This window comes from Pangasianodon hypophthalmus, chromosome 28, assembly GCF_027358585.1.
Source record: "Pangasianodon hypophthalmus isolate fPanHyp1 chromosome 28, fPanHyp1.pri, whole genome shotgun sequence".
Taxonomy (NCBI): domain Eukaryota; kingdom Metazoa; phylum Chordata; class Actinopteri; order Siluriformes; family Pangasiidae; genus Pangasianodon; species Pangasianodon hypophthalmus.
The window spans coordinates 16,124,249-16,149,248 of NC_069737.1; the positions used below are offsets into that span (position 1 = coordinate 16,124,249).

Consider the following 25,000-nt stretch of genomic DNA (forward strand, 5'->3'; position numbering starts at 1 on the left):
GTGTTGTTGTGGTTGATGTGATTTGTTTAAGTCTTTTTACAGTATTGTATTTGAGCACATAAGCTATTCTCCATCCTGAGACGGGGTGAGCGGTGTGAACAATAAAGTTTGATATGTTTTGGTAAAAGTGTGTTTCCTGTTTCTAATATACGAGTCACTGATAGATAAATTAACACTGATAGATACAGAGGCCACGCCTCCTCCATTAGCACTGATAGATACAGAGGCCACGCCTCCTTCATTAACACTGATAGATACAGAGGCCACGCCTCCTCCATTAACACTGATACATACAGAGGCCACGCCTCCTTCATTAACACTGATAGATACAGAGGCCACGCCTCCTTCATTAGCACTGATAGATACAGAGGCCATGCCTCCTCCATTAGCACTGATAGATACAGAGGCCACGCCTCCTTCATTAACACTGATAGATACAGAGGCCACGCCTCCTCCATTAGCACTGATAGATAAATTAACACTGATACATACATAGGCCACGCCTCCTTCATTAACACTGTAGATACAGAGGCCACGCCTCCTTCATTAACACTGATATATACAGAGGCCACGCCTCCTTCATTAACACTGATAGATAAATTAACACTGATAGATACAGATGCCACGCCTCCTCCATTAGCATTGATATATATAGGCCACGCCTCCTTTATTAACACTGATAGATACAGAGGCCACGCCTCCTCCATTAGCACTGATAGATACATAGGCCACGCCTCCTTCATTAACACTGATAGATACAGAGGCCACACCTCCTTCATTAACACTGATAGATACATAGGCCACGCCTCCTCCATTAGCACTGATAGATACATAGGCCACGCCTCCTTCATTAACACTGATAGATACATAGGCCACGCCTCCTTCATTAACACTGATAGATACATAGGCCACGCCTCCTCCATTAGCACTGATAGATACATAGGCCACGCCTCCTTCATTAACACTGATAGATACATAGGCCACGCCTCCTTCATTAACACTGATAGATACAGAGGCCACGCCTCCTCCATTAGCACTGATAGATATAGGCCACGCCTCCTTCACCATGATCATACTTATTTATCGGATTATTCCACTTCGGAAATGAATCTTTGGTTCCTAAATCACTTGAAGTGCATTTCGCTGCATGAGTCTCCTCAGGTGGGGAAGCAGCGTGGCTAATCCGGGGATTAGGAGCCGCTCTTCATCCCTAATCCACCTCCATTCAAACAGGATTCAGTTTCACCGCCTCGACTCGGCATTATGTCCTCTCCAAGAAAAGTCTCACCTAAAGCTAGTAACAGTTATTCTGAGAGAGGTTCGACTACTAGAATCAACTACAGTCATATTTAATCAAGTAATTCAAAGCATCATTATCTAATCGAATCTAATTATGATCTTATTTAGGATGCACTGAATCATTCTGGAGAGAATCATTAACTAACCGAGTCCATCAATATCTAATTTATTAGGAGCTGAATCATTTAGGAAAGAATCATTGTTTAATCGAATCCATCATTAATTTATTAGGCACTGAATCATCTGAGAAAGAATCATTATCTCAACAAATCACTTATTATCTAATGGTTGATCCACTGAATCATTTAGGAAAGAATCATTATTTCATCGAACCCATCATTCATTTATTAGGCAGTGAATCATTTAGGAGAGAATCATTTTTAATTGTCCGACACATTCATGTATTACAGTTTGCTACTTGTGAATATATTTAATATTATTTGCTAACACAAGCCCCAGTGAGGTGTTTTATAACAGGGCTGGGTTACATGACCTCGTCTAGGACAGGAAAAGGACAGAAAGTAGATAGAGAGAGAGAGAGAGAGAGAGAGAGAGAGAGATTTATCCCTCCTCCTCTCTGATTCGTGGCTGTGTCTCAGTCCTGATCCATGTTGGCTGAGAGGCGTCTCAGGAGTCGGACAGTCCCGAGGTAAAACTACTCTTTATTTATTCTTTCTTATTCTATAGCCTTCTTATTGTTTGTCTGATGATGAAGTTCTAAAGAGCAATAAACAGAAATGAAGCAGTTAAGTTTGAAATTATAAATATATTGTTTTAGTAATTAGTTTATTATTTTTATTATTAATCACCAAAATTCTAATAAGACTAGAACAAACGACTCAGAAGCATATGCATGTTGATAATAAACTATCTAATAGAAATGAATAACTGTAAAATAAAATAAAACAAAATATAAAAACTGTTCCATTACCAAAAGCAGTTCAAATAATTATGATGTTATGTTCAATATTGAAATTGTCGTCATTTATCTCATTTATTTTTGTTTTATTGCACTTTATCATTTTTGTAAATCAAAAGAAAACATGCTTTTATTTTATTTTTAAATTATAAACTTTTTTCATATATTTGAAATATAAATTAAAACTGCTCCTTTTTTCTCATTATTTAATGTTAATCTTTCAAATGCTAAATAACAGCATAATTAGAAGCAAAATAAATAAATAAATAGATTAATAAACAAACCCAAGTTCACCAGTAGAGTAGTCAGTTATATTTAATTAATTGAACTATAGCCTATGAACATATAATTAGAATATGTTTATACTTTGGGCTTGCTCTTTAATGATTTAATGTGATGAAATTCTAAATTTTTTTTGTAAATATGTACTAGATTCTTCATTTTTACTGTACATTTTTTGCATAACGTTATTTTAACTTCCACAGTTTAAATGTTATTGTTCACAAGCTTTTGCTTAACAGTTACAGGGAACTACGTTGTGATGTGAATGTTCACGAGACGAAAGGTCTGCGTTAATATGACCAATTAATGCGTTTATTGATGCCCTCATTTGCATATTAGAGTTTAAAAATGGTGCTGTGACAACGATGAGCAAATAATTAATGTATCACTTCACACTGCTGTGTAAATCGGAGTGAAAGTAAGGGGTTGAGTTTGGAGGCGAGCGGTGAGGAAAGTCAGGAGATCAGCAGCTTCTTGATCGGATTAAGTCATTAGACTGACAGATGGAGAGACGACACGCTGTGGATGGAGGGGGTTGTAGGTTTTATCCCAATGTGCAGAATTGGTAGGTTTTAATAAGAACTGATCAGAACTTTTTTTTTGGTTTCATCCCAATTATTTGCCACTGATTTAGTCACCTAATTCCCACCTGAGCTTGTCTGGTCACATGACGGCTAAGAATCTGTGAGGACGAAAGACGTTTCCGTTGCACATTTTGTAACTTATGTAACAGCAGTTGAACACTCATGTACACGTGACCTAACGAAGAGCTGCGACTGGTTAACGTCAAAGTGACAAAGCGTTGAGAGAGGAAGGCTGGACCTCGAAGCTCCGCCCACATTTTCTTACTGTAAATGTGCAGGTCAAACTTCTGAAACATTACAAACCAGAGTCATTATTAAACGACTATCCCAAGACCTAATAAATCAGTTTTAAGACTCAGGAAATATTTGAGGTAGAAACCAACAGCAACTGCTTCAATATTCTTTAGAAAGTTTTAAACTGTTAAATTATGCATCAGCAGCATGGCATTAAAATAAAAGGGATAAAACAGAACCCAAAATACTTTCGATACAGACTGGAGCTGGAATAGTTACGTTAGTTAGAATTAAACATTAATTTTTAGCTGAACGATCCGCATTCTGGTTAAAAAGGGCATTTGGACTTTTCTTTTTGGAATCGAGTGTCAGGTGCCACTTCCTGAGACGCAGATTGTCTTTTGATCACATCTGCAGCTTCTTATTTAAAATACGTCCACAGGAAAAGTGTTGGCTGAAGAGATGGAATGAGGTAATGCTGATATGCTATTGGACAGGAAAGGAAAATAAGGCGGAGCTTGGGATAAAACCATTATGCGTGTATCTTGAACTCACGCCTCTGTGGATGTGATGTAAGCAGGATTTGAAATTGTGATCTGAGGATAAGGTGAAATCAAAGGAAGTTGCACCACTCAGGTGTTATTTTCCCTATTTTTATATTTTAAAATCTGATTATTTAGACCTGCTTCTGGGTTTAAGTCAAGCTTGGGGAATACCAGAGGTGGCACCAGTCAAACCCTTCACATTTTTGTGGGGTATTTATAAATGGTAATAGTGTAGCTGCTGTGTATATATATATATATATATATATATATATATATATATATATATATATATATATATATATATATATATATATTGCTGTGCTCACACATAACCTTATTATTTAAAATGATATCTTGAACATTTTAGATTAGGCAAACAAAGAGATATTTTAAAAGGAAAACTTCAGGGAAAATTTACAGAAGATCTTCCTCATTCCAAATGTTTGCTTCTTTTCATTTTGCATTCAACTACAAGTCTAATGTAATGTTTATCAGAAATAACAGTCTATTTCACCTCTACATTAGCATTAGAGCTCCAAATTCCACTGCATTTTTTTTTGTCATTTTATAAATGCTAAAATTCATCTCTCTCTCCCCCCCAGGACCTTATTATGAGGAAACCATTAGAGGATCTTGCCCCAGTGTGGAATCACGGAGCGTGTCCTTCCTATCAGGTTTAATCGTGGGCGGGGCGATGCCTACCACTCCATAGCTCAGAGACAGCCCACTGGACCACTGAGTCATCCAACCATGGTCACCATGGTTTCAGCCAATCAGCGGCCGAGAAGGCATCATGTGAGGAGGAAACTTCGTGCATCACGGATCCTTGGGTTTGTGCTGAGCTTGTTCGCATTCTCTCTGCTCCTGTGCTGGAGTGCCTTCAGAGGAAGAGATGAGCCTCAGCACCATAGAACTCCACGCTCTGCCCATCAGGAAGGGGTGGAGTTTACCACACCGATACCATTGGTGATGGAGAACCACGGAGATTATCCTGAGGATTTTTTCTCTCTAGAGGAAAGGCGTCAGGGTGCCGTGGTGCTGCACATATTCGGGATGCTGTACATGTTCATCGCGTTGGCCATTGTGTGCGACGAGTTCTTCGTCCCAGCCCTTACTGTCATCATAGAGAAGCTCAAGATCTCAGACGATGTAGCAGGCGCCACCTTTATGGCAGCTGGAGGCTCCGCCCCTGAGCTCTTCACGTCTGTCATCGGTGTGTTCATCTCGCACAGTAACGTTGGGATCGGCACCATCGTAGGCTCGGCCGTCTTCAACATCCTGTTTGTGATCGGCATGTGTGCGCTGTTCTCACGTGAGATACTCAACCTCACCTGGTGGCCACTCTTCCGTGATGTCTCCTTCTACATCATGGACCTCATCATGCTCATCTTCTTCTTCTTGGACAATTATATCACCTACCTGGAGAGCATGGCTCTGCTAGGAGCCTACTGTTCCTATGTGCTCTTCATGAAATACAACGCCACTGTGGAGATGATCATCAAGAACCTGATTAACTGGAACCAGGTGGGCGAAGTGGAGGCCGTGTCCAAGGTGAGTCGAGCTCAGAATCAATCTCTGTCCAAGGTTTCATGGCTGAAGAGATACACAGGAAGTAGTCAGTCACCTGTTTTGGCTCCTGACCATGCTGGATTAAGGTTCAGCAAAGGCATCACGTGGGTAAAATCATCTGAGGAAGAACAGAACACCTGTAGAGAAAGAAGCTCAATATCAGGCAAAGATGGCTGACTGGTGAAGGTTGGAGAAGTAGGGTGGGAGGAGGTGTGGGGGTTGTTTTATTTAGGCTTCATCTAGGTGTAGTATCTTCCTCAAGCCTTCGTTACCGACCCAAACAAAGAACACCACGACGTGAAGTAAAGATGCTTTGGCCACACCCACTTACAACATTTACACAACTGTGTTGCACTTCCTTATACATATATGATATGTCATGTATGTAAATAACTTTCTACCCCTGTCCCCACATATCAGACTGACAATAGAGTTACTACGGTTGTCTTGGAGGACATTTTATATTACGCTTTGATTGTGTTGCTTTTAATTCAAACATCTCTATGCCTTGTAACCTATAAATAACTTCTTTCTGCAGAACAATGCCACCATCATTACATGGCTTTTAGCATATAGGGTTTACAATGACAAATCGTTGACCAGATGTACATTAGAGTTTCAGATTTGCTTTTGATATTAATGATAATAAGTTCTTAAATGATAAGCAAATTCTTAAAGCCGAAGGTGGCTTCTTTAGCTCTCACGCAGCCGGAGACGGATTTGTTGCTTTCTGACGTGGTGTGTCCTTCTTACAGAGCTCAGGTGACTCGAGATGGCCATAGCCACGTCACATGTCAGAGGTCCTCAATAGTCACAGTTCTCATCTATTCAGCATGTTTAATCTTTCAAATATGATTCCAGCAACCAGTATTCCATCCTCATGAGGCTGTGGATCAGTTTTAGCTTTGTATTGCTGGGGTTTAAACTCGCAATCCAAATCAGTGACCCAAAGCCTTAACCTCTGGGCCAGCACTGCTAAAAACTGTCAGAAAAAAAGCTACTAAACTGATATTGTAGCGTACAAACACTCGTCAGTGGGGTGGGACCCTCAAGGGTAGATCTCTGGTACCTTTAGAGGATAAAAATAGTAGTGCAATATGTTTGACATACAGAATTGGACCATTATTGTTCCATTGTAGGTATATCTACATTGCTGTACCTTGGGGAACCGGTATGGTGCATTTTTCTTGACAGATTATGAATAAATTATGGCAACATAACAGTAAGAGAAATAAAGCACTCCATTATGGGGTGTATAGCTCCCCTTCCCAAATGATGTGACATAATTACATACCACATCAACCAGTGACCCAGCCTTCATAAGTTTCACAACACTGAGAAAAGTTTCTCAACATGGCAGAACCCAGGAAATTTGGTGGTTGCTAATGGTAATTAAAGTCTTTTTTTTTTTGAGTCACCAACGCATTTGAGGGAAATGTTGATGTTCCTAATGATTCTGTTGCGTTTCCACATTATCACAATGTTTTTACACTGTTTAAAAGACATAATGGTGTTTAATAGACAAATGCTAGCTGGCTAAATAGTTAACTAGCTTATACATGACATCATAGTTTCTTAGCAGAAGTGTTCGTACAACTTTAGCCACTTGAACGAAAACATATTGTCACCTTCCCATGTCAAAACCACGGCTCCATCAGTTCTAGAAAGCATACCTTATTTTCTGAGACTGACAGGCGTAAAACAGCACTGGATGTGTGTGTGTCTGTATGTGTGTGTATGTGTGTATGTGTATGTAGATCCAGCAGAGGCATGGATTCCCACATGTAACCGCTTGTTCCTCTGAACTAATCCGTTAAGCGCATCAGATCCTGTTAGCATGGCTAACTTTAGCCAGGAACCACGATGTGTCCTCAAGAGTCAAAACAGCATGACCTCAAACTCAAACCCTCATTTAAGTTGCTGTTCATGGCCATAAAAAAGAGTGATTGTGTGAAGCTCATTTCAGTAGATTTACATATTTGGATCTGTAGTGTAAGAAATATTGATTTTCTCATTTCAGTCCATGGCAACAGTCTGAGTGAAATCCAGTAATCCAGAATGACCTGCTTGCCGAGCGTGACAATAAATAGATATAAAAAAAGACGCTTAATGCTTAAGGGAGTGACCTTCTAAGCTGCAAGGTCTTTCACTGTCTGTCTCACAAAGACTGTTTGATCATGCTGCTCATTTACATTTAAACAGTTGGCAGAAGCTCTTATCCAGAGTGACTTCCAAATGTGGAAACAGCTTAAATTGCAAAGATAAACAATACTCTGAGAATGTGGATTGTATCCTGGGGGACTAGAGACTAATGCTAGACTAATGCTAGTTTGGAGTAGAATGAATAACTTAATAACTCCTTAATAACAGCACCGATCCAGTCAGGTCAGGATTCTAGCAGTTTTCTGAGAGAGTTCCTGTCAGATTTAAACTCTTCCACTGATTCAGCTACAACATGTGGTTTCTATTTTGGAGTTTCATCTGCTGTTCCAAATAATCCGACAGCTGAACTGTCCATTTTGACACACCAGCATATTTGACGAATTCCTTTTTTTTGCGATACCAAATGTGATCATAAATACCTATACTTTTGCCACTTCTTCCAACTAATTTTATACAATAATATTTCAGTCAATCTGGTGTTTTGCCATGTTTGTAAATGGCAGGTGACCTATTGACACTGTACAATTGAGCACTGCTATTGGTGGATGCAGCACATTCTGGCTGAAAGGGTTGGTCTTTAGATCTTCGCAGAAGGATTGGCAACATGGAGCTGTTCTGAGTATGGATAAGTGGGCTTCATTCCGCCACTGAAGACCCAGAACACTGAAGCAGGGAGATCTTGTTCTACGTTAATCTCAAAAAAGAACATGCCTTAGCTTTGCTGTTAAAGATCTGAGTTATTTTTAGGGGAAAGGTTTTATTCTGATGTTGATGGTGAGCAAAAAATCTGCAAGATCTGGTGGTTGAAGGGATGTGTTTGGAGAAATTGAGCCCATCATCCAAAATCATTCCAAGACTCTTAGATGTGTGCACTGGATAGACTGTAAGATCCAGCAGGACTAAGTCCTTAGCTATTCCTTAGATTACTTTTTGTCGAGGTTAAACCTTGGATGATGTTCATCCTGAAAGATATATCAGAACGGCAGTCGCAGACACTTGCGAAGTGGACGAAGCGAAAGACAAGTCGTGTGTCATCAGCATATCGGTGTTAGGAGACACCTTGATATCTGGTCACTGAGACCAGTGGCTTTGTGTTTAGGGAGAACAAAAGTGGACCAAAAACCTGAGGAACTCCTATAGAAAAGCGGTGAGATTGGATCAGGACTGAGGACAGATCAGGAAACTGGATCTAGGAACATGTGTTTACAGTGAGTTTGTGTAAAATAAGTGCAGTGTAATCAGTGTTGTATTTCAGTGTTACTGAGTGGAGGATCTTAGCAATTGGGTTAGTTCTGGGTTACGTTATGTTAAAATCTTTTCAAATCACTTCTTCCTCTTTCTTCTTCTCCGTCTCTATTACAGGCTGTTCCTGTTCCAAACCTGATGAGTCCTTTCTCGCTCTGCTTCTTTAGCTGTGTTTTGTGTTTTCTCAGTGAAACTATCATATGAATCCTGTTGCCTTTTTTTCTTTCTTTTGCTATTGAGTTCTTTCTTTTGCTCAGAGACTAAATCCCATAATTTCCTTCACTGCATGAATTTCTATACATATATTCACATGTTTGAGTGAATATGTAGTGATATTTGTCCACTGACCACTCAAACTCAAAAGTCATTTGGCAAAATCATAAACTGTAATTAAAGATTTGTAATCCTTTACTAATAATCTAAAGTGTTTTATATAGAGTTAAATCTCACGTCGCATATCCGCTTTACATGATATTGTATGATAAAGTGAAGAGATACTGCTTGCTTTGACATCATACTGTAGTTGTAGCTTTGAACAGAATGATCTCTGCTCCATCACGCTCTGGATTTTGGAAGTTTATATCTGGATTTTTATATATATATATATATATATATATATATATATATATATATATATATATATATATATATATTCTCCAAACAGAAAAGTGCTTGTTCAGACCCGCCCCTTTTATTTAAAAAACAACTCACAAGTCATACTAAGGTTGAGCAGAGGGCGGGGCTTAGCAGTGGGCTCTAAACATTACACACTGCTCCTTTAAAACCCTGTTCCCTGATACCCATCTCCCCTCTGCTGTTATAGTAAAATATATAAAGAGGAGTTACTGTTATCACCCCAAAGTTGATTATTTTCCTATAACAGCATGTCCCCATGTGTTTTATTCCTCTTATACTACAGCAGTTTTTCAGCTGTTACAATTTCGAACTAATTAAAGAACAACACATCAGACTTTCTATCTGTTTAGTTACATTAAATGTTGTGGAACATCTGCAAAACAAGTTAGTTCCTGTTCTCTTTTATAGCTGCGTTTTTTTTTTGTTATAGCAGATATAAAGAGTCATTCCCTCACCAGACAAAAAAAAACGCAGCTTGTCATGTTCCTGAGAAACCACAAAAAATGTAAACTCCTCTGTCCTGAAGATGTCCCTGTAAACACAAATAAACATGTAAACACAAAGAAACACATTTCTGCTTACAGAAAACTTCACCATAAAACACCTTTCATCCTTTGTCTTAAGGAGCTTTTTTTTCATTTCAATCCCTGTACACTGTTATGTCAGTAACTCTATGTATTACACCTGCAGCCTGGTACACAAAGTATTCACAGAAAGTCTGAAGCACTTTTGTTATTATTAAAGTACAACACAGGTAATGATAATAGTTTAGATGTCATACTGATGTACTGTCACAGCTCTAACTGAAACCAACCTGTCCGAGGAATAATATAATTTATAAAATAATAATTTTTTTTTAATATTTCATGATGTCAATAATGAAGTAATATTGGATATCTCTGTGTCCTTCTAAAGGTCGACAGCGCTGGGGATGACGAGAACAAACTCTCGGTATGTATAACTTCACTCCACATTACACATTTCGGATTCAAGTTTAACAAAGAAAATCAGCTGTTATATTATACAGTGTAGTGATATATAAGATAAAATAATACAGTGGCAATAATAATAATAATAATAATAATAATAATGCTTATATTAGGGGTAAAATAGATTTTAGCATCTAATCATTTACTTGTTTCAGTGACTAATGGTGATGAAATTGCAGTAAAGTGTATCATGAGGATCATATCGTAATATCGATATTATATCACTATATCGCCCAGTCTTGGTCTATATCATATGCTGATCTATAAATGCTCTTCCTGCTTTAGGCCAAGCCCCATCTTCAGAGAGGTGTAAGCTCTGCCTCTCTGCACAACTCACTGATGAGGAACAGCATCTTCCAGCTCATGATCCACACTCTAGATCCACTCAGTGAAGGTAACATGCATGCACTCTTTCCTCAACACAGTAGCTTGGGAGTGAAACTAACACTAACTAGCATTAACTAGCACAGTTGTGTAGGTGTGTGTGTGTGTGTCGTAAACTGCATTATTGTTTGGTGTGTGTTTTAGGGAAATTCAAGGACAAAGCTTCCTTTCTGCACAAGATTGCAAGAAAAAAGGGAGAAGATGAAATAAACGGCATTGGTATGTGTTTTAATAAGGAATTAGGGAATAAGTGTGTACTGCATCATAAATCAGCTGTGTTTCAAATCACATACTTCTGTACACTAATGTCTGAGTGAACAGAACTGCAGCGTCACTAAAACATTTAATTGTCCTTCTTTCGTTCATTGTTTTTCTCTTGTTACCCATCCTGCAGTGGATAAGAAATTTCCCAAAAGTACCAGCGTGGAGGTGGAGGTCACTCCGCCAATGAACGGCAGCATAGCACAACAGGTAACACACTGTAATTAATCGAATTACAGATAAAACAAACCAGCAACCAGTTTAATTGCTGCTCTTTACACACTCCAAGTGTGTACTTGCAGCACAAGGGGAGGTGTGTGTAAGTGTTTTGTGAAGGAAACTAATCGACTTGGGAGAGGATCTATGCTCTGAGGGCACTATGGAAAACAGGATTTATAGAGCAACATTAACCTTAAACATTTAGAAACGTGTGGTTGTTTCCCACCAAATTTCAAGTGAGGGATTTTAGGGCATTGAGATCACAGAAAACACAGAACTTTGGGAATATAGGTCTGTGTGAACATATGGTCCTGGAAACAAAATGGTCCTCTGAACATAAGGTACATTTAAGGGACATTTCATTGGAGGAATATAAGATCCTGAGAACAGAAGACCCTGGGAACATAGAGCCAAGGTACCATACAGCATTATGACATAGGACCCTGGGAACCTCTGGGAATCAAGAAGAACATAGGGCTGTTTTCCAGACAAAAATCATTAAGGTAACATACAGCCCCGGGAACCTGGGACTCTTGGGACTTTGAACAAAGGACACTGAAAACATAGGGCCTTAGGAACATAGCACTTTGGCAACGTAGGACCCTAGAAAAATAGAGTCCAGTGAACAAGGATGCTGGGAATATAGGGGTCTGGAAACATAGGATCTTAGGTATGGTTATTGGTTGTTTCCCCAGTAAATTTCACTGGGATTATAAGTGACTGAGAACATAGAACTTTGGTAACATATGGCCCTCTGAACATAAACTAGGGCCATGGGAATATAGGATACTGGGTTCATAGGCACTTCGGAACATAGGACTCTGGAAATATAGGTCCCTGGGAACATCGAACCCTGCGAAACCAGTACCCTACAAACAGAGGAACCTGAAAACAAGGGCTCTTTAAACATACATAGGTCTCTGTGAACAATAGACCCTTGGAGCACAGTTGTCTGGCAACATAGGAACTTAGAAACATAGGACCCTAGGCACTTAGGACACTGGAAACATGGGGCTCTAGGCACTTAGAACACTGGAAACATGGGGCTCTAGGCACTTAGAACACTGGAAACATGGGGCTCTAGGCACTTAGAACACTGGAAACATAGGACCCTAGGCACTTAGAACACTGGGAACATGGGGCTCTAGGCACTTAGAACACTGGGAACATGGGGCTCTAGGCACTTAGAACACTGGGAACATAGGGCCGTAGGAACATAATGCTTTGAGAACAAGAACCCCAAAACATAGAATCCTGGGAAGATAGGACCCAAGTATCATTGGATCCTAGAAACATTGAGAACATAAGAACATTGAGAACAAGGACCCTGGGAACATAGTGCTGTCTTTCCAGAAACTTTCTTGAGAAAAAAGGGACCCTGAGACTGACTTATAGTTGGTTAGAAACATTTTTCACCTGTTCCCTGGTCATGTACAGATGGAGTTGTTGCTACAAATATTCTCCATCATGAAAGAAAACTGTTTTTAAAAAGAAAATTGCATCAAATCGCAATGCCTTTTTGCTAAACATCGCTTTGGCCATAAGTAAAGGGTGTGTGTGAAGGTGTGTTTTAAGCAGGGTTGGAGCTATGTCTATGACTCAGTCACTGATTGAGTATTTTGATGCAGAGTGAGGAAGAAGAAGAGGATGAAGACCAGCCTCTCAGTTTGACATGGCCGGAGACAAGCCAGAAGCAAGTGATGTACCTCTTCATTTTTCCCATTGTGTTCCCACTGTGGCTCACACTGCCCGACGTCCGCAGAGAAGTGAGAACCTCAAGTTTAATTCCTGTTTACCCATCATGCCCTGCATGTTCTTAAGACATTTCCCTTTCAGACAGGGTTCCAAGTAGAACTTCTTTGGAATACTAGAATCATTAACCATCCAAAGAGGAAGTTTTTTCCTATGAATGTATCTACCTATCTCTCCAGGGTGTGATTGCACCATGCTAAACAGAAGCCTCATTTGACCAAATACCAAGTACTTGTTATCTTTTTTCACTTAGACTTCAAGGAAGTTCTTTCCCATCACTTTTCTGGGTTCCATCAGTTGGATCGCTGTCTTCTCCTATTTGATGGTGTGGTGGGCTCACCAGGTGAACGAGAACACACACACACACGCACACACACACACATGTATATATACACACTTTGTCAGAAACAAGCACTAAAATTCATTCTACCAACCACAGACATGGAGCATGTACAGTTACTCAACGTTACTGCTGTTTGCTGAAGAAGCAGTCCCTGAAGAACGGCTAGCGTAACAATATAGAGGCTTAAATTTACAGAGTGGATGATGAGGAAAAGAGATAAAGATAGACTGAGAAAGACAGACAGAGAAAAGCAGCCAAATCCCAAAGCCAATTAGCTGTTCACTTCTGTTCCTGCTCAATTAAGGCTATGACAGACTAGCAGCTTTTAAAATAGCAGTGTCATTTGTAACAGGGCCAAGAATTACTCGTCCATTTTAAAAAGCTAATGTACAACACAATAATTTACTCCATTGACTTCATTTTTCTAGCAGGTTATGTGACTCAAATAGCAAAGTAATATATTTGTTACAAATTTAAGTATTAGTCTTTTAAAATGCCCAGGTTTACTAGGGTTTTTATGGTAAGCGTGCGACTTCAGGGGTTACGATATAGTTATTTGCTCTAAAATTAGAAATCAAAATTTCTGGAATGTAACTACGAAGCACTTTTCATACATTTTATAATTAAACTTAAGATATTTTATTAAAAAAAGAAAGAAAAAAGATGATAAGAACAAGAAGAACAATTAGATTGAACAAAAATACATGCAATTAAATTAAAAGGTGTAATAATTAAAAGATGTTTAGGATGAAGTACAAAATTGACTGGAATAAAATAAAGCTAAAGACATACAAATGGTCATTAAATTTAAAAAAAAGCCATTTTAGAAGTTAGATAACGGTTTTGACCAGAAGAGGGTTGTAGCCACATGTGGATATATAAGGACATAATGCACTATGTGACCTCCTCGTGTGCACATAATGGCAAAAATATTAGAGAACAGGATATCTTTACAATCCTACAATGTGTTTGATGAGAGCCGAGAGTTCTGAATTTTTGGATTACACCACAGGTTGGGGAGACTATTGGCATTACGGAGGAGATCATGGGTCTGACGATTCTCGCAGCAGGAACTTCCATTCCAGATCTCATCACCAGTGTCATTGTGGCCAGGAAAGGTTTAGGAGACATGGCTGTGTCGAGTTCAGTGGGTTCCAACATATTTGACATCACTGTGGGGTAAGGATTATCATCAGTAAACTCTATCAGGCATTAAAGAGCTTTATGAGCACCAATGTTTGATTGTCCTTTTGTCCTTTTGTCCTTTGTCGTTAGTTTGCCCTTCCCGTGGCTGCTCTACTCAACCTTTCACGGCCTGAAGCCGGTGGCAGTGAGCAGTAACGGCCTGTTCTGCGCCATCGTGTTGCTCTTCCTCATGCTCATCTTTGTCATCTTCTCCATCGCCATGTGCAAGTGGAAAATGAGCAAGGTGCTTGGTTTCTTCATGTTCCTGCTTTATTTCTTTTTCCTCGTGGTCAGTGTCATGCTGGAGGACAAGATCATCACCTGCCCCGTCTCCATCTGAGGAGCATCAGGGGAATATGTGTTGCCAAGCAGAAAGTGGAGATACAACACTCACACCATTTCTGTCTGAGGGGCTTTGAGACAATACGCACAAAGAAATAAGCAGAAACTACACAGAACAACTACACAAATGGCAGAGAGCCCCTACAGAACCTACCAAGCAACCACGAGGAAACAATGAATAAAATATTCAACAACTACAATCACTGATAATGACGCAGAAAAAGGCACAAAAACTACACAGAAACTACAGAAACTACACAGGAAATGACACAGAAACTACACAGAAACTACAGAAACTACACAGGAAATGACACAGAAACTACACAGAAACTACAGAAACTACACAGGAAATGACACAGAAACTACACAGAAACTACAGATACTACACAGGAAATGACACAGAAACTACACAGAACATTAGACAGTAACTACACAGTAAACTATACAGAAAACTACACAGAAAATTACACATAAACTTTTACAAACCTACACAGAAGGTTACACAGAAGCAACACAATGACTACACAGACATTACAAAGACACTACACAAAATTACACAAAAAACACACAGACAATATAGAAAGTACATAAATAGTTTGACCAGTTGTTTGTAATTTGCCTAATTACACATTTACTATACAGACATTAAACAGAAAATCATAAGGGCTACACATAAACTACAAGAAAAATAACACAAAAACTAAAAGCAAAACAACAAAATTAAACAGAAAACAGAACAGTAATCTACAAAAAAAACCCAGAAACCAAGGAGGCAAACGACCCATAAACTACACAAAAGCATACAGAGGAACTGCACAAACTATACAGAGAAAGCAAGTAAAGTACACAGAAACTATAGAGAAAACTACACGGACAATTCAAGCACACACATCAAGCACACACACAGAAACCCAGCGGGACCAGTGCTTCATGTGGTGGTAAAAGATGGCACATTATTTTAACCGTAAATCATTTTTTGTTAGCTTTTCCTGGGAGATTATCACACAGAACATGCATGTGTGCAGCAGATTCAGACTGTTATAACGTGGGAAATGAACAGCGTGGACGTGTGGACTGTTGAGAGACATTGCATGGAAACTCCTCAGGGATGTTCACAATAAAGGCTTCAGGACTTTATCTGAATAAAACAAGCCTGAAGCTGAACCTGAACACGAAAGGGCTGGTCAGTCGAAGCATTTCCTTCGAATGTAACGGGTGGAGCTTAAATGATTTGTTTTGTGTATACTGTATTATTTTTTTCAACATGGCTGATTTAATGCCATTCATTAATCATTAGAGTTCTGACTAATAGAATGAATAAATGATAGAATGTGCTGATATTACATATTTATATCATATCATTTACAAATACTGCCCAACAATGCTGCCTGTGGTATTTTCACAGTATCCATGTGTGGAATATAACGTATCATTCTGTGATACTAAACACAATATCATGTTTTTCTCGTTCTCATATAATACATTTAATATTTACAATAGTGCGCATGTTCATCATCCTCATCTATATGCATCCAGGGCATTTATCTATATTTTATTTACTTCATTTAATGTATTTAAGTCGCTGTAATCAAGTCATCATGCTAACTGTTAAAAATGTAAAATGTTTGATTTTTAATGTTCATCAAGTCAGCAAATTTGTCCTTTGAATGTTTGAATTGTACTTGGATCAGTTGTCCCTCCCGAACCCTAGCGAACAAAATCATTGTCACCTTTTGGTCTTTGAAGTAAATAAATCCCTTAACCTGTCAGGTTTATAGCTGGAAAACGTGATGCTAAAATTAATATATTATCATAAAAACAAGAAGTATTCCCATGGGCCTGGTAGACCTGCAGACGTTTCTCAGTGGCTATGTTTACATGCACATCAATATTCCGATATTAATCAGAATCCGATTTCCTGATTCAGATTAAGACAATATTCCGAATCCCGTACCTGGAATACGCCTGTTTTAATCAGAAATTTATTGCATGTAAACACCTTATTCAGAAAATCCACTGAAAGGAGATATATGCGCAGCTCAGCCCACAAGGAATTGTGGGTGTAACAGATGCGTAGCGTAACAGATGCTTCCCCGACCCTTTCCATTTCAAGGCAGTGTTGTCGGGAATTTCGGATGGTGAGAAGTGTTAGAGTTCTAATTAAGTTAGTTAGAAAAAGTAGTAATAAATCTAATAACTGATTGTACTCTATAACCAACAGCAGCATCTTGAATCTCCCAGGAAATAACCGCGGGAAAGGAAAAGCGCATGTGTAAATCGGCAAACTTACAACAACCACGTATCCAGGAATATTCCGATGCCTGTACGCTTATAAACATCGTATTTGGAATATGACTTTAGCCTGAATATAAACTTTAAATGGGATTTGATGTGCATGTAAATGTAGTCACTGCCACTTGCAGGGCATTATGGGTCATTTTGGAGAACAAATGAAGATTTATAAAATACTAAATGTAAAGAAGATTTGTTAGAACAGACTCTACATGTTCAGCATTTGTTTTGTTTTTTTAAAGGGCGGAGTTATACTACAGTATACGCCTCAGAAAACTGCTGTATCTGTCAATCTCAGAATGTTGTACATGAACGCTGACAGAAATAAAAATGACTCGTAACTGTCCTCAGAGTGTTATTTCAAGAGAAAGTATGAGTTCTGTCAGTGGATAAGACTCAAACTCTTAAACCAACCAGTGAAATGCAGCCTCCTAAAAGAGCTTTAGTCGAGATTAGTCACAGCCTGGTTTTACTGGCCTGGTTTTACTGATATTACTGCTGATATTGCCATTTTTCAATATGTCCTGCTGAAAAAACAAAAACAAAAAAACAATATAAACCCCCGTAGAATCTGTAATGGTTTTAATGGTTATAATGGAAACTGTAATGGTCCCTGTGGATCTCTACTGGTAATTTGTTGCCTTCTATTGGTGGCATGTTATGTCTAATGGATATCATTAAGGACCAGTAATGGTTTTAATGGTTAGCTGATGGTTTGTAATGGTATTTGTAGTGGAAACCATTAGAATTTCTCTGACGGTTTGTATTGTTTTTGTAGCAGGGTGGTGGAAGTTTGGATAGTGTGCAATGCTAATTAGTGTAATATTAGGTGTACTTCATCTTTTTTTTTTTTAAATCATGATTGGCCAACACTTCTGAGGTAAATGTTGATGTTCTTGATTGTTCTGTGACATTTCTAATGTTATTACACGTTTACATTGTTTGTGTAACAGATAGCTAGGTGAAACACTAGCCTCAGGGATTAGCCGTTTATTCAGCCTACTATGTAAGCACATAGAAAACCCGAATATTAATATATTATTAGAATTTATATATTTAATTAAAAGCTATAAATTATATATAAATAAATATATAAATATATATTTTTAAATTGGCGTTATTTTCCGCTCGACCTTAAAATCACTGGCCAACAAAAATGACGTAGACAAACCCGGAAGCGGAAGTAGCGCGTATGTTTACATCGTTTACAGTCTGATTGCGCCAGTTTACTTTCTCTAACGAGTGAGTGACACGTCAAGTGTTTTAAATCGACGTCCACACAGCAAGACGGGTTTATTTAAGGACCAGCTAGAGGAGCAGTTTCAGATATCTGGACTAATCAGAAATAGTTTGAGTTGAACAGATATTCGTGTTAGCTTAGCATATTAGCCTGGAGACTGTAAACATGGCGCTGGTGGCGCTTTTCCTCTTCAACCTGCTCATGTCTCCTCTCATCTACTGCTGGAATGACGGTAAACTCATCTGAAAAATATTATTTAATACGTGTACAGGAAGCATGTGATGATGTTTGCATCATTGTTGTGTGTGTGTGTGTGTGTGTGTGTGTGTGTGTTAATGAGGACTGGGTTGCTGTGGGGTGATTAGAGGAGAAGATGGAGAAGTGTGTGAGAAGAAGCAGGGATGCATTTCATCACTGTTTAAGTCTAAAATATTTGACAAGTTAAATCTTACAGCTGATTGCACCATGAAACGTCATTTCATATTCAATAAAAATAGTCAGGTTGCCTAAACCTGTGTGTGTGTGTGTGTGTGTGTGTGTGTGTGTGTGTGTGTGCGCGTGCGTGCATGCAGGAGCCGTGTTACTCCGTGATGTCCAGGCCCTGACGCTGTACAGGGGTCGGTACACGACGGCTCGCCGCTCCAGTCCTGTTCCTCAGCTGCAGTGTGTGGGAGGATCAGCGGGCTGCTCCGCCTTCGTCCCTGAAGTGATCCAGTGTCAGAATAAAGGCTGGGACGGTGTGGACGTCCAGGTGTGTGTCCGAGCTCTACGTAACGGGAATAACGATTCACCTGAACGCCAACAACGACAGTCCTGAGCCATGTCTCGAATCGTGTACTTCACATACTTTTAGTGCAGGAGTGTGTAGTGTGTTGCAAGGAAGTAGTGAACAGGCCACATCACGCCATCCCGCTGTGGATTATTTTCCTGTAACAGCATGCCTCCTCGTGTTTAATTCCTTACCTCAGGCTTGAACACATGGTCGGATGAGTCAGACAAGATTTTTTCTTCTTTAGATCTTATTTAACAGACTGTTGCCTGTTTGTTAGTCATGATGGAGATTATCTAGAACTGAAAAAAGGTTTTGTTTAAGGCCGGCTTTTATTCTCTCTATACCTACGCCCACTGGGTGTTTACTTCTCAGCCTGTTTTTAATTTTACAGCACAGTTACTCAAACTGAAAGATATGGATGGATTAAAAGCTTCACGGTTTTGTGGGAAAATGAGTAATGTTGTTATTGACCTGTCTGAGACCTCTCTCTCTCTCTCTCTCTCTCTCTCTCTCTGTAGTGGGAGTGCAAGGCTGATATGGATAACTGGTACCGTTTTGGAAAGGTGGAGGTCTCCTGTGAAGGCTACAACAGCCCCGATGACCCGTATGTACTGAGCGGCTCGTGCGGTCTCGAGTACACGCTGGAGCTCACAGCCGAGGGCCGGCAGAACCGGGGCTCGTCCCGATTCTCCGACTTCACATCCGGGTTCTTCCAGGGGAAGCAGCAGCAGGGAAGCAGCCAGCATTTCCCGGGCGGCCTGTCGGGCGAGGGTTCAGGCAGCGTGGTGGTCATCGCGTTCCTCCTGCTACTCGCCTACGCTGTTTATAAGATGTTCCTGTGTGACTCCACTCGCGGTTCCTATGGAGATGGGTTCAGAGGAAACCAAGGTCCTGATGGAGCCGGCTACAGCAACATGGGTCCACCTCCTCCTGGGTTTAGGTCTGAATACACAGGTATGGACTGCGTACAGATGTGAGTAACATACACAATTCCACTTCAACCAATCAGACTGTAGTCCCCGCCCGCAATGTAGCTGTAGCCAATCAGACTGTAGTCCCCGCCCACATTTCCACTGTAACCAATCAGACTGCAGTACCTGCCCACAATGTTGCTGTAGCCAATCAGAATGTAGTCCCCGCCCACAATGCCACTGTAGCCAGTCAGACTGCAGTCTCCGCCTACAGTGGTTGTAACCGATTATATTACAGTCCCCGCCCCCAGATTCCACTATGACTAAGGTTTATTATATCTGTGTTTCAGATCCTCCTCCCAGTTATGGATTTACAGATTCGTACGGCAGACCTCACAGCGCAAACTGTGGAGGAAGTGGACTAGGGGGCGGAGTCGGAGGACTTGGAGGCGGAGGTTTAGGAGGCGGAGTCGGAGGATTAGGAGGACTCGGAGGATTAGGAGGCGGAGGCGGGGGACTAGGGGGCAGAAACAGAGGTGGAGGAGGATTCTGGTCTGGAATGGGAACAGGAGGGCTGCTGGGATACCTGTTCGGCTCTCAGAGGTGAGTGCAGCTCACTGAGGTGCTTGTTACGTATGTACACTACTTAGGGCTGATTAGAAAAAGTGCACTATATAGTGCTGATGGACTTCTGCTCCTTTTCTGTTTCAATGAGAACATCTGGAGTTTTCTTAGACGGTGTTGTGATAATATTGTGAAGTGTGTAATATCGTAAACATGGCAGGTCACAGTTCTAATGGACAGACAAGGAGTGTAGTTCACAAGCGCGCACACACACACACACACACACTGTATTAAACACTGCTGTTTCTCCCTCTCCCTGTGTGGTGTTGCTGGTAGGCGTGGTCCTCCTGTGAGCCCTTACAGATCGCCGAATTGCAACACCGACAAACGCTCCAGCACCAACAGCAGCTCAGGGACTCGCACTGCTTCAGGTAAACTCCGCGTCACGTGTTAACTCGACTGTTTCACGCTGATTTGTTGACAAAGTTCATCTCTAACGCTGATGTCAGGCCACTGTGTCCCACTGTGTCTCATCCTACATTACAAATTTTAAGGGGTGTGTATTACTGTTTGTGGGGTTTTTTTTTTTTTTTTTCATCTTTGCCTCTCTGTTATTTTTGTTTGCACCCACCTGCAAAAAAACAAACAAAAAAAGTTGAAGTGATTTTAATCTACAGCGAAGCTGAAAAGCAGTTACTGAGGTGAGGGGGGAGAAAATCACTGTCTGCCCTCTTCCACATACATGAGCTCACAGATGCCCACTATTGGCTGGTGTCGCTGTGATTGACAGGGGGAGAGAGACTATGCCCCGCCCACCAAGACAGCACAGCCTGTTACGCTCTCTTCGACCCCAGACCACGAATGAAAAATATATTTTGTTGTTGCAGGTTTCGGTGGAACAAAGAGAAGATAGACAGCGCTGGATACGAGGCAACTGATGACGTCATAGAACATCGTTTAAAAAAAACGTTTGTGGAGTTCGGAGTGAATGAATGTTAAATAGCAAAACTAGCTTTAGCCACACTGGTGGAAAAGAATCTATCTTTTGAAATTAAATCTGCTTTGTGCACCATGTTTGATATGAGATATATATTCAGGAAGTGTGTTTAACCTCCTTTTGTGTGATTTTATTATTATTATTTTTTAAACTTTTTCTGAATACCGCTATAGCTATTGAACTGTACTGTTTGTTGCTAAGGAACTTGTCCATTTTCATCTCCGTATTTTTAAAAAAAGATGATGCAGAACAGGCCAGGGTAATATTTTACAGCACCATTTATTTATTGTGATCTTTGGGATTAAAACAACAAACCACAGCTTCGAGTGAACTGATTCACTCTGAGTTCTGCCTGTAATTAAATACCGGCTCTTTTTTCCCTGAACAGTTAATACATAAATAAAGGTTATTTTTGTAGTAATTATTTTTGTACTGACATTTTCCTAATTTCATTACTTTTCATAAGTAATATAAGTCACAGAAGGACAGCATAAGTCACTTTCATAAGTCACAGAAGGACAGCACAATCATTTATTGTTCATCAGTTAACCTTTTCTTATCGAAATACAGCACAAATAATATTTAACGACTGTTAGTTTGGGGATACCAGTGTGTATTTTTTTATTTTTATTTTATTTGAATATGTAATATCGTGTTTCTAAGGATGATTGCATTTGCCATTGATATTAATTGACAACATAATATTAGAAAAATATTTGATACAAAAATAAACATTTTAAAAAAATCTCCTTATACCTTCTATTATATGTATGTACTTTTGCCCCAGATGTATACGAAGACAACTAATAAACCATACTGCATAATCTAAATATTTACTTAAACGAAATATTTATAGAATATAATAATAATAATAATAATAATAAACTATAACATATTTATAATAATGAAGGTTAATGTAAAATTGCTTTAGTGATCAAATAGTTTTCAAGCTGGTGAACATTCTCTGTTTTTATATTGCAGTTCCACCACTGGCCACTAGATGGAGCGCCACATGTTAAAAATCACTGAGCTGTAGGAAATTTAATGCAAATAACGGAGTGGTTTTATATCACCTTACACCGAAAGGTGAGGAAGGGATGTGTTTTATATGATGCTCGGTTTAAACACATACCCAATGTGAAAACTATATAATTTTTGAAAAGGGTTTAGTGGCCCGTACGGGGATCGAACCCGCGACCTTGGCGTTATTAGCACCACGCTCTAACCAACTGAGCTAACCGGCCTGTAAAAGCATAGCAACATTCCCATATTCAGAGGAGCATTACACAACTCTAACTATGAAATAACTATTTATTAGACTAGAATAGCTATCATAAAGAGATATGAACTTGTAAAACACAGCAATGTGACTAGAAGTTTAATCATTTATAAATATAATGTACATATATCTCAGCGTAAGGAGTGTACTAACAGTGATACACTTCTACTGAGAGGAGAAACCACACAAACCATGACATTTCTACACCAGAGAGGATTTGAATAAATTTGCTTTCATGGTTAGTTTATCGTTTTTAGTTAGTTTGTTTGTTTTTGGTGTTATAACGTTTAACAATTGCATGAAAATGAATGTCGCTCATTTTCTATTAAACTGAACTGCACTATCGTGTGTCAGCCTGTAGGTGGCGGAAATGTGCATCACGTGACTCAGATCGTTCATACTCCAACCACAGAAGAAGACAAAGTCTTACACAAACAGAGGCGTTAGCATTAGCATTACGCTATCTAGTTTGAAACGAGCTACTTCATTAATATATAAGTATATTTTTATATAAATGTGTATAAAATGTACAGCGTAAATGTAATGTAACTCCGTTCAGTTTTCTGTGTGTTTTGTGGAGATTATTTACACACAGCTGCTTTGGGTGAGTTATCACAGAAAACAAATAAACATAGAAATAAATATAAACAGATAGTGAGTTCTAAAAGATGTTTTTATAAATATTATATAAATATTGTATAGATATTATATAAAGCGTTAATAGTGATTACTACAGTATTGGTATATTATAATGAATATGAATTATAACATTATGTAATTTATCTCGATATTGTTCTTATATCATCATGTTTCCGCATCACGTGATTAATCTTATTTACATGTTTATTTATGTGTAGGTGATAATAACTCACCTGATTGTTATTAGTTACATATTTATTTATGTGTAGGTGATAACTCACCTGATTGTTATTATTTACATATTTATTTATGTGTAGGTGATAATAACTCACCTGATTGTTATTATTTATATATGTATTTATTTGTACACTGTAGTGCTTTCTGATTTACTTATGTACTGATCTCTCTCTCTGTCTGCAGGTGTGTGTGTATTATATATTAGATGATGTGGTCACTCAGGTGTCTCTCTCTCTCTCTCTGCAGGTGTGTGAGTGTGTGTGTGTGTGTGTGAGTGAGTGTGTGTAGTGATCAGGATGGAGAGTGTGAAGTCGAGCTCGTCCTCTGCTGTGAGTGAAGCGGAGGGAGAATCTCAGAGTGAGCCGTTAACTCCGTTCCTGTTGGCTAAGATCGAGAGGAACAGACAGAGAGCGCTGATGCTGAGGCAGGCCAGACTCGCTAACCGACCATCTGCCGGGGAAGGTGTGTGTGTGTCTCTGTGTGTGTCTCTGTGTGTGTCTCCGTGTGTGTGTCTCTGTGTGTGTGCCTCTGTGTGTGTCTCTGTGTGTGTGTCTCTGTGTGTGTGCCTCTGTGTCTCTGTGTGTGTCTCTGTGTGTGTCTCTGTGTGTGTCTCCGTGTGTGTGTCTCCGTGTGTGCCTCTGTGTCTCTGTGTGTGCCTCTGTGTGTGTGTCTCCGTGTGTGCCTCTGTGTCTCTGTGTGTGTGTCTCTGTGTGTGTCTCTGTGTGTGTCTCTGTGTGTGTCTCTGTGTCTCTGTGTGTCCCTCTGTGTGTGTCCCTCTGTGTGTGTGTCTCTGTGTGTGTGTCTCTGTGTGTCTTTGTGTGTGCCTCTGTGTCTCTGTGTGTGCCTCTGTGTGTGTGTCTCTGTGTGTGTGTTTCTGTGTGTTTCTCTGTGTGTGTCTCTGTGTGTGTCTCTGTGTGTGCCTCTGTGTGTGCCTCTGTGTGTGTGTCTCTGTGTGTGTCTCTGTGTGTGTCTCTGTGTGTGTGTCTCTGTGTGTGTCTCTGTGTGTGCCTCTGTGTGTGTGTCTCTGTGTGTGTGTCTCCGTGTGTGTCTCTGTGTGTGTGTCTCCGTGTGTGCCTCTGTGTCTCTGTGTGTGCCTCTGTGTGTGTGTCTCTGTGTGT

General features: G+C 39.7%; 4 protein-coding genes and 1 non-coding gene across 5 annotated transcripts in view; 4 read left to right on the forward strand and 1 right to left on the reverse strand.

Moving 5' to 3' along the window:
- tspan5b (tetraspanin 5b) overlaps nt 1-127 on the forward strand; it is a 7,083-nt gene extending 6,956 nt beyond the window's left edge. The window contains exon 9 of the mRNA XM_034301099.2: nt 1-127. This exon is cut by the window's left edge and continues 2,054 nt beyond it. The gene's annotated coding sequence lies outside the window, so the exon portion shown is untranslated.
- A 642-nt stretch (nt 128-769) lies between these two features.
- slc24a2 (solute carrier family 24 member 2) lies at nt 770-17,465 on the forward strand. Its single transcript, XM_034301096.2, has 10 exons — nt 770-1,948; nt 4,466-5,414; nt 10,392-10,427; nt 10,751-10,859; nt 10,994-11,068; nt 11,244-11,320; nt 12,958-13,095; nt 13,335-13,424; nt 14,437-14,603; nt 14,700-17,465. Exons 2-10 carry the CDS (start codon nt 4,614-4,616, stop codon nt 14,947-14,949), a joined length of 1,743 nt encoding a protein of 580 aa, XP_034156987.1. The 5' UTR covers nt 770-1,948; nt 4,466-4,613; the 3' UTR covers nt 14,950-17,465.
- A 935-nt stretch (nt 17,466-18,400) lies between these two features.
- On the forward strand, nt 18,401-22,148 carry saraf (store-operated calcium entry-associated regulatory factor). Its single transcript, XM_026948084.3, has 6 exons — nt 18,401-18,715; nt 19,056-19,234; nt 19,774-20,209; nt 20,517-20,769; nt 21,067-21,161; nt 21,618-22,148. The coding sequence occupies exons 1-6, from the start codon at nt 18,649-18,651 to the stop codon at nt 21,641-21,643; spliced, it is 1,056 nt and encodes a 351-aa protein (XP_026803885.1). The 5' UTR covers nt 18,401-18,648; the 3' UTR covers nt 21,644-22,148.
- Nucleotides 22,149-22,897: 749 nt separating this feature from the next.
- Nucleotides 22,898-22,971, reverse strand: trnai-aau (transfer RNA isoleucine (anticodon AAU)). The gene has a single exon. It is a non-coding gene; the product is annotated as a tRNA-Ile (tRNA).
- Nucleotides 22,972-23,397: 426 nt separating this feature from the next.
- xpa (xeroderma pigmentosum, complementation group A) overlaps nt 23,398-25,000 on the forward strand; it is an 8,419-nt gene continuing 6,816 nt past the window's right edge. The window contains exons 1-2 of the mRNA XM_034301184.2: nt 23,398-23,610; nt 24,129-24,344. Of these exons, the coding sequence (XP_034157075.2) occupies nt 24,179-24,344 (166 nt within the window). The 5' untranslated portion in view covers nt 23,398-23,610; nt 24,129-24,178. The remainder of the gene's footprint in view (nt 23,611-24,128; nt 24,345-25,000) is intronic.

Excerpts from the sequence above, each read along its gene's own strand:
- slc24a2 (XM_034301096.2), top strand. The coding sequence starts at position 4,614 with ATGGTCACCATGGTTTCAGCCAATCAGCGGCCGAGAAGGCATCATGTG. Across the intron at positions 5,415-10,391 it reads AAGTGGAGGCCGTGTCCAAG|GTCGACAGCGCTGGGGATGA; the intron begins GTGAGTCGAGCT and ends GTCCTTCTAAAG. Across the intron at positions 13,096-13,334 it reads TGCCCGACGTCCGCAGAGAA|ACTTCAAGGAAGTTCTTTCC; the intron begins GTGAGAACCTCA and ends TTTTTCACTTAG.
- saraf (XM_026948084.3), top strand. The coding sequence starts at position 18,649 with ATGGCGCTGGTGGCGCTTTTCCTCTTCAACCTGCTCATGTCTCCTCTC. Across the intron at positions 20,210-20,516 it reads GTTTAGGTCTGAATACACAG|ATCCTCCTCCCAGTTATGGA; the intron begins GTATGGACTGCG and ends TCTGTGTTTCAG. Across the intron at positions 20,770-21,066 it reads TACCTGTTCGGCTCTCAGAG|GCGTGGTCCTCCTGTGAGCC; the intron begins GTGAGTGCAGCT and ends TGTTGCTGGTAG.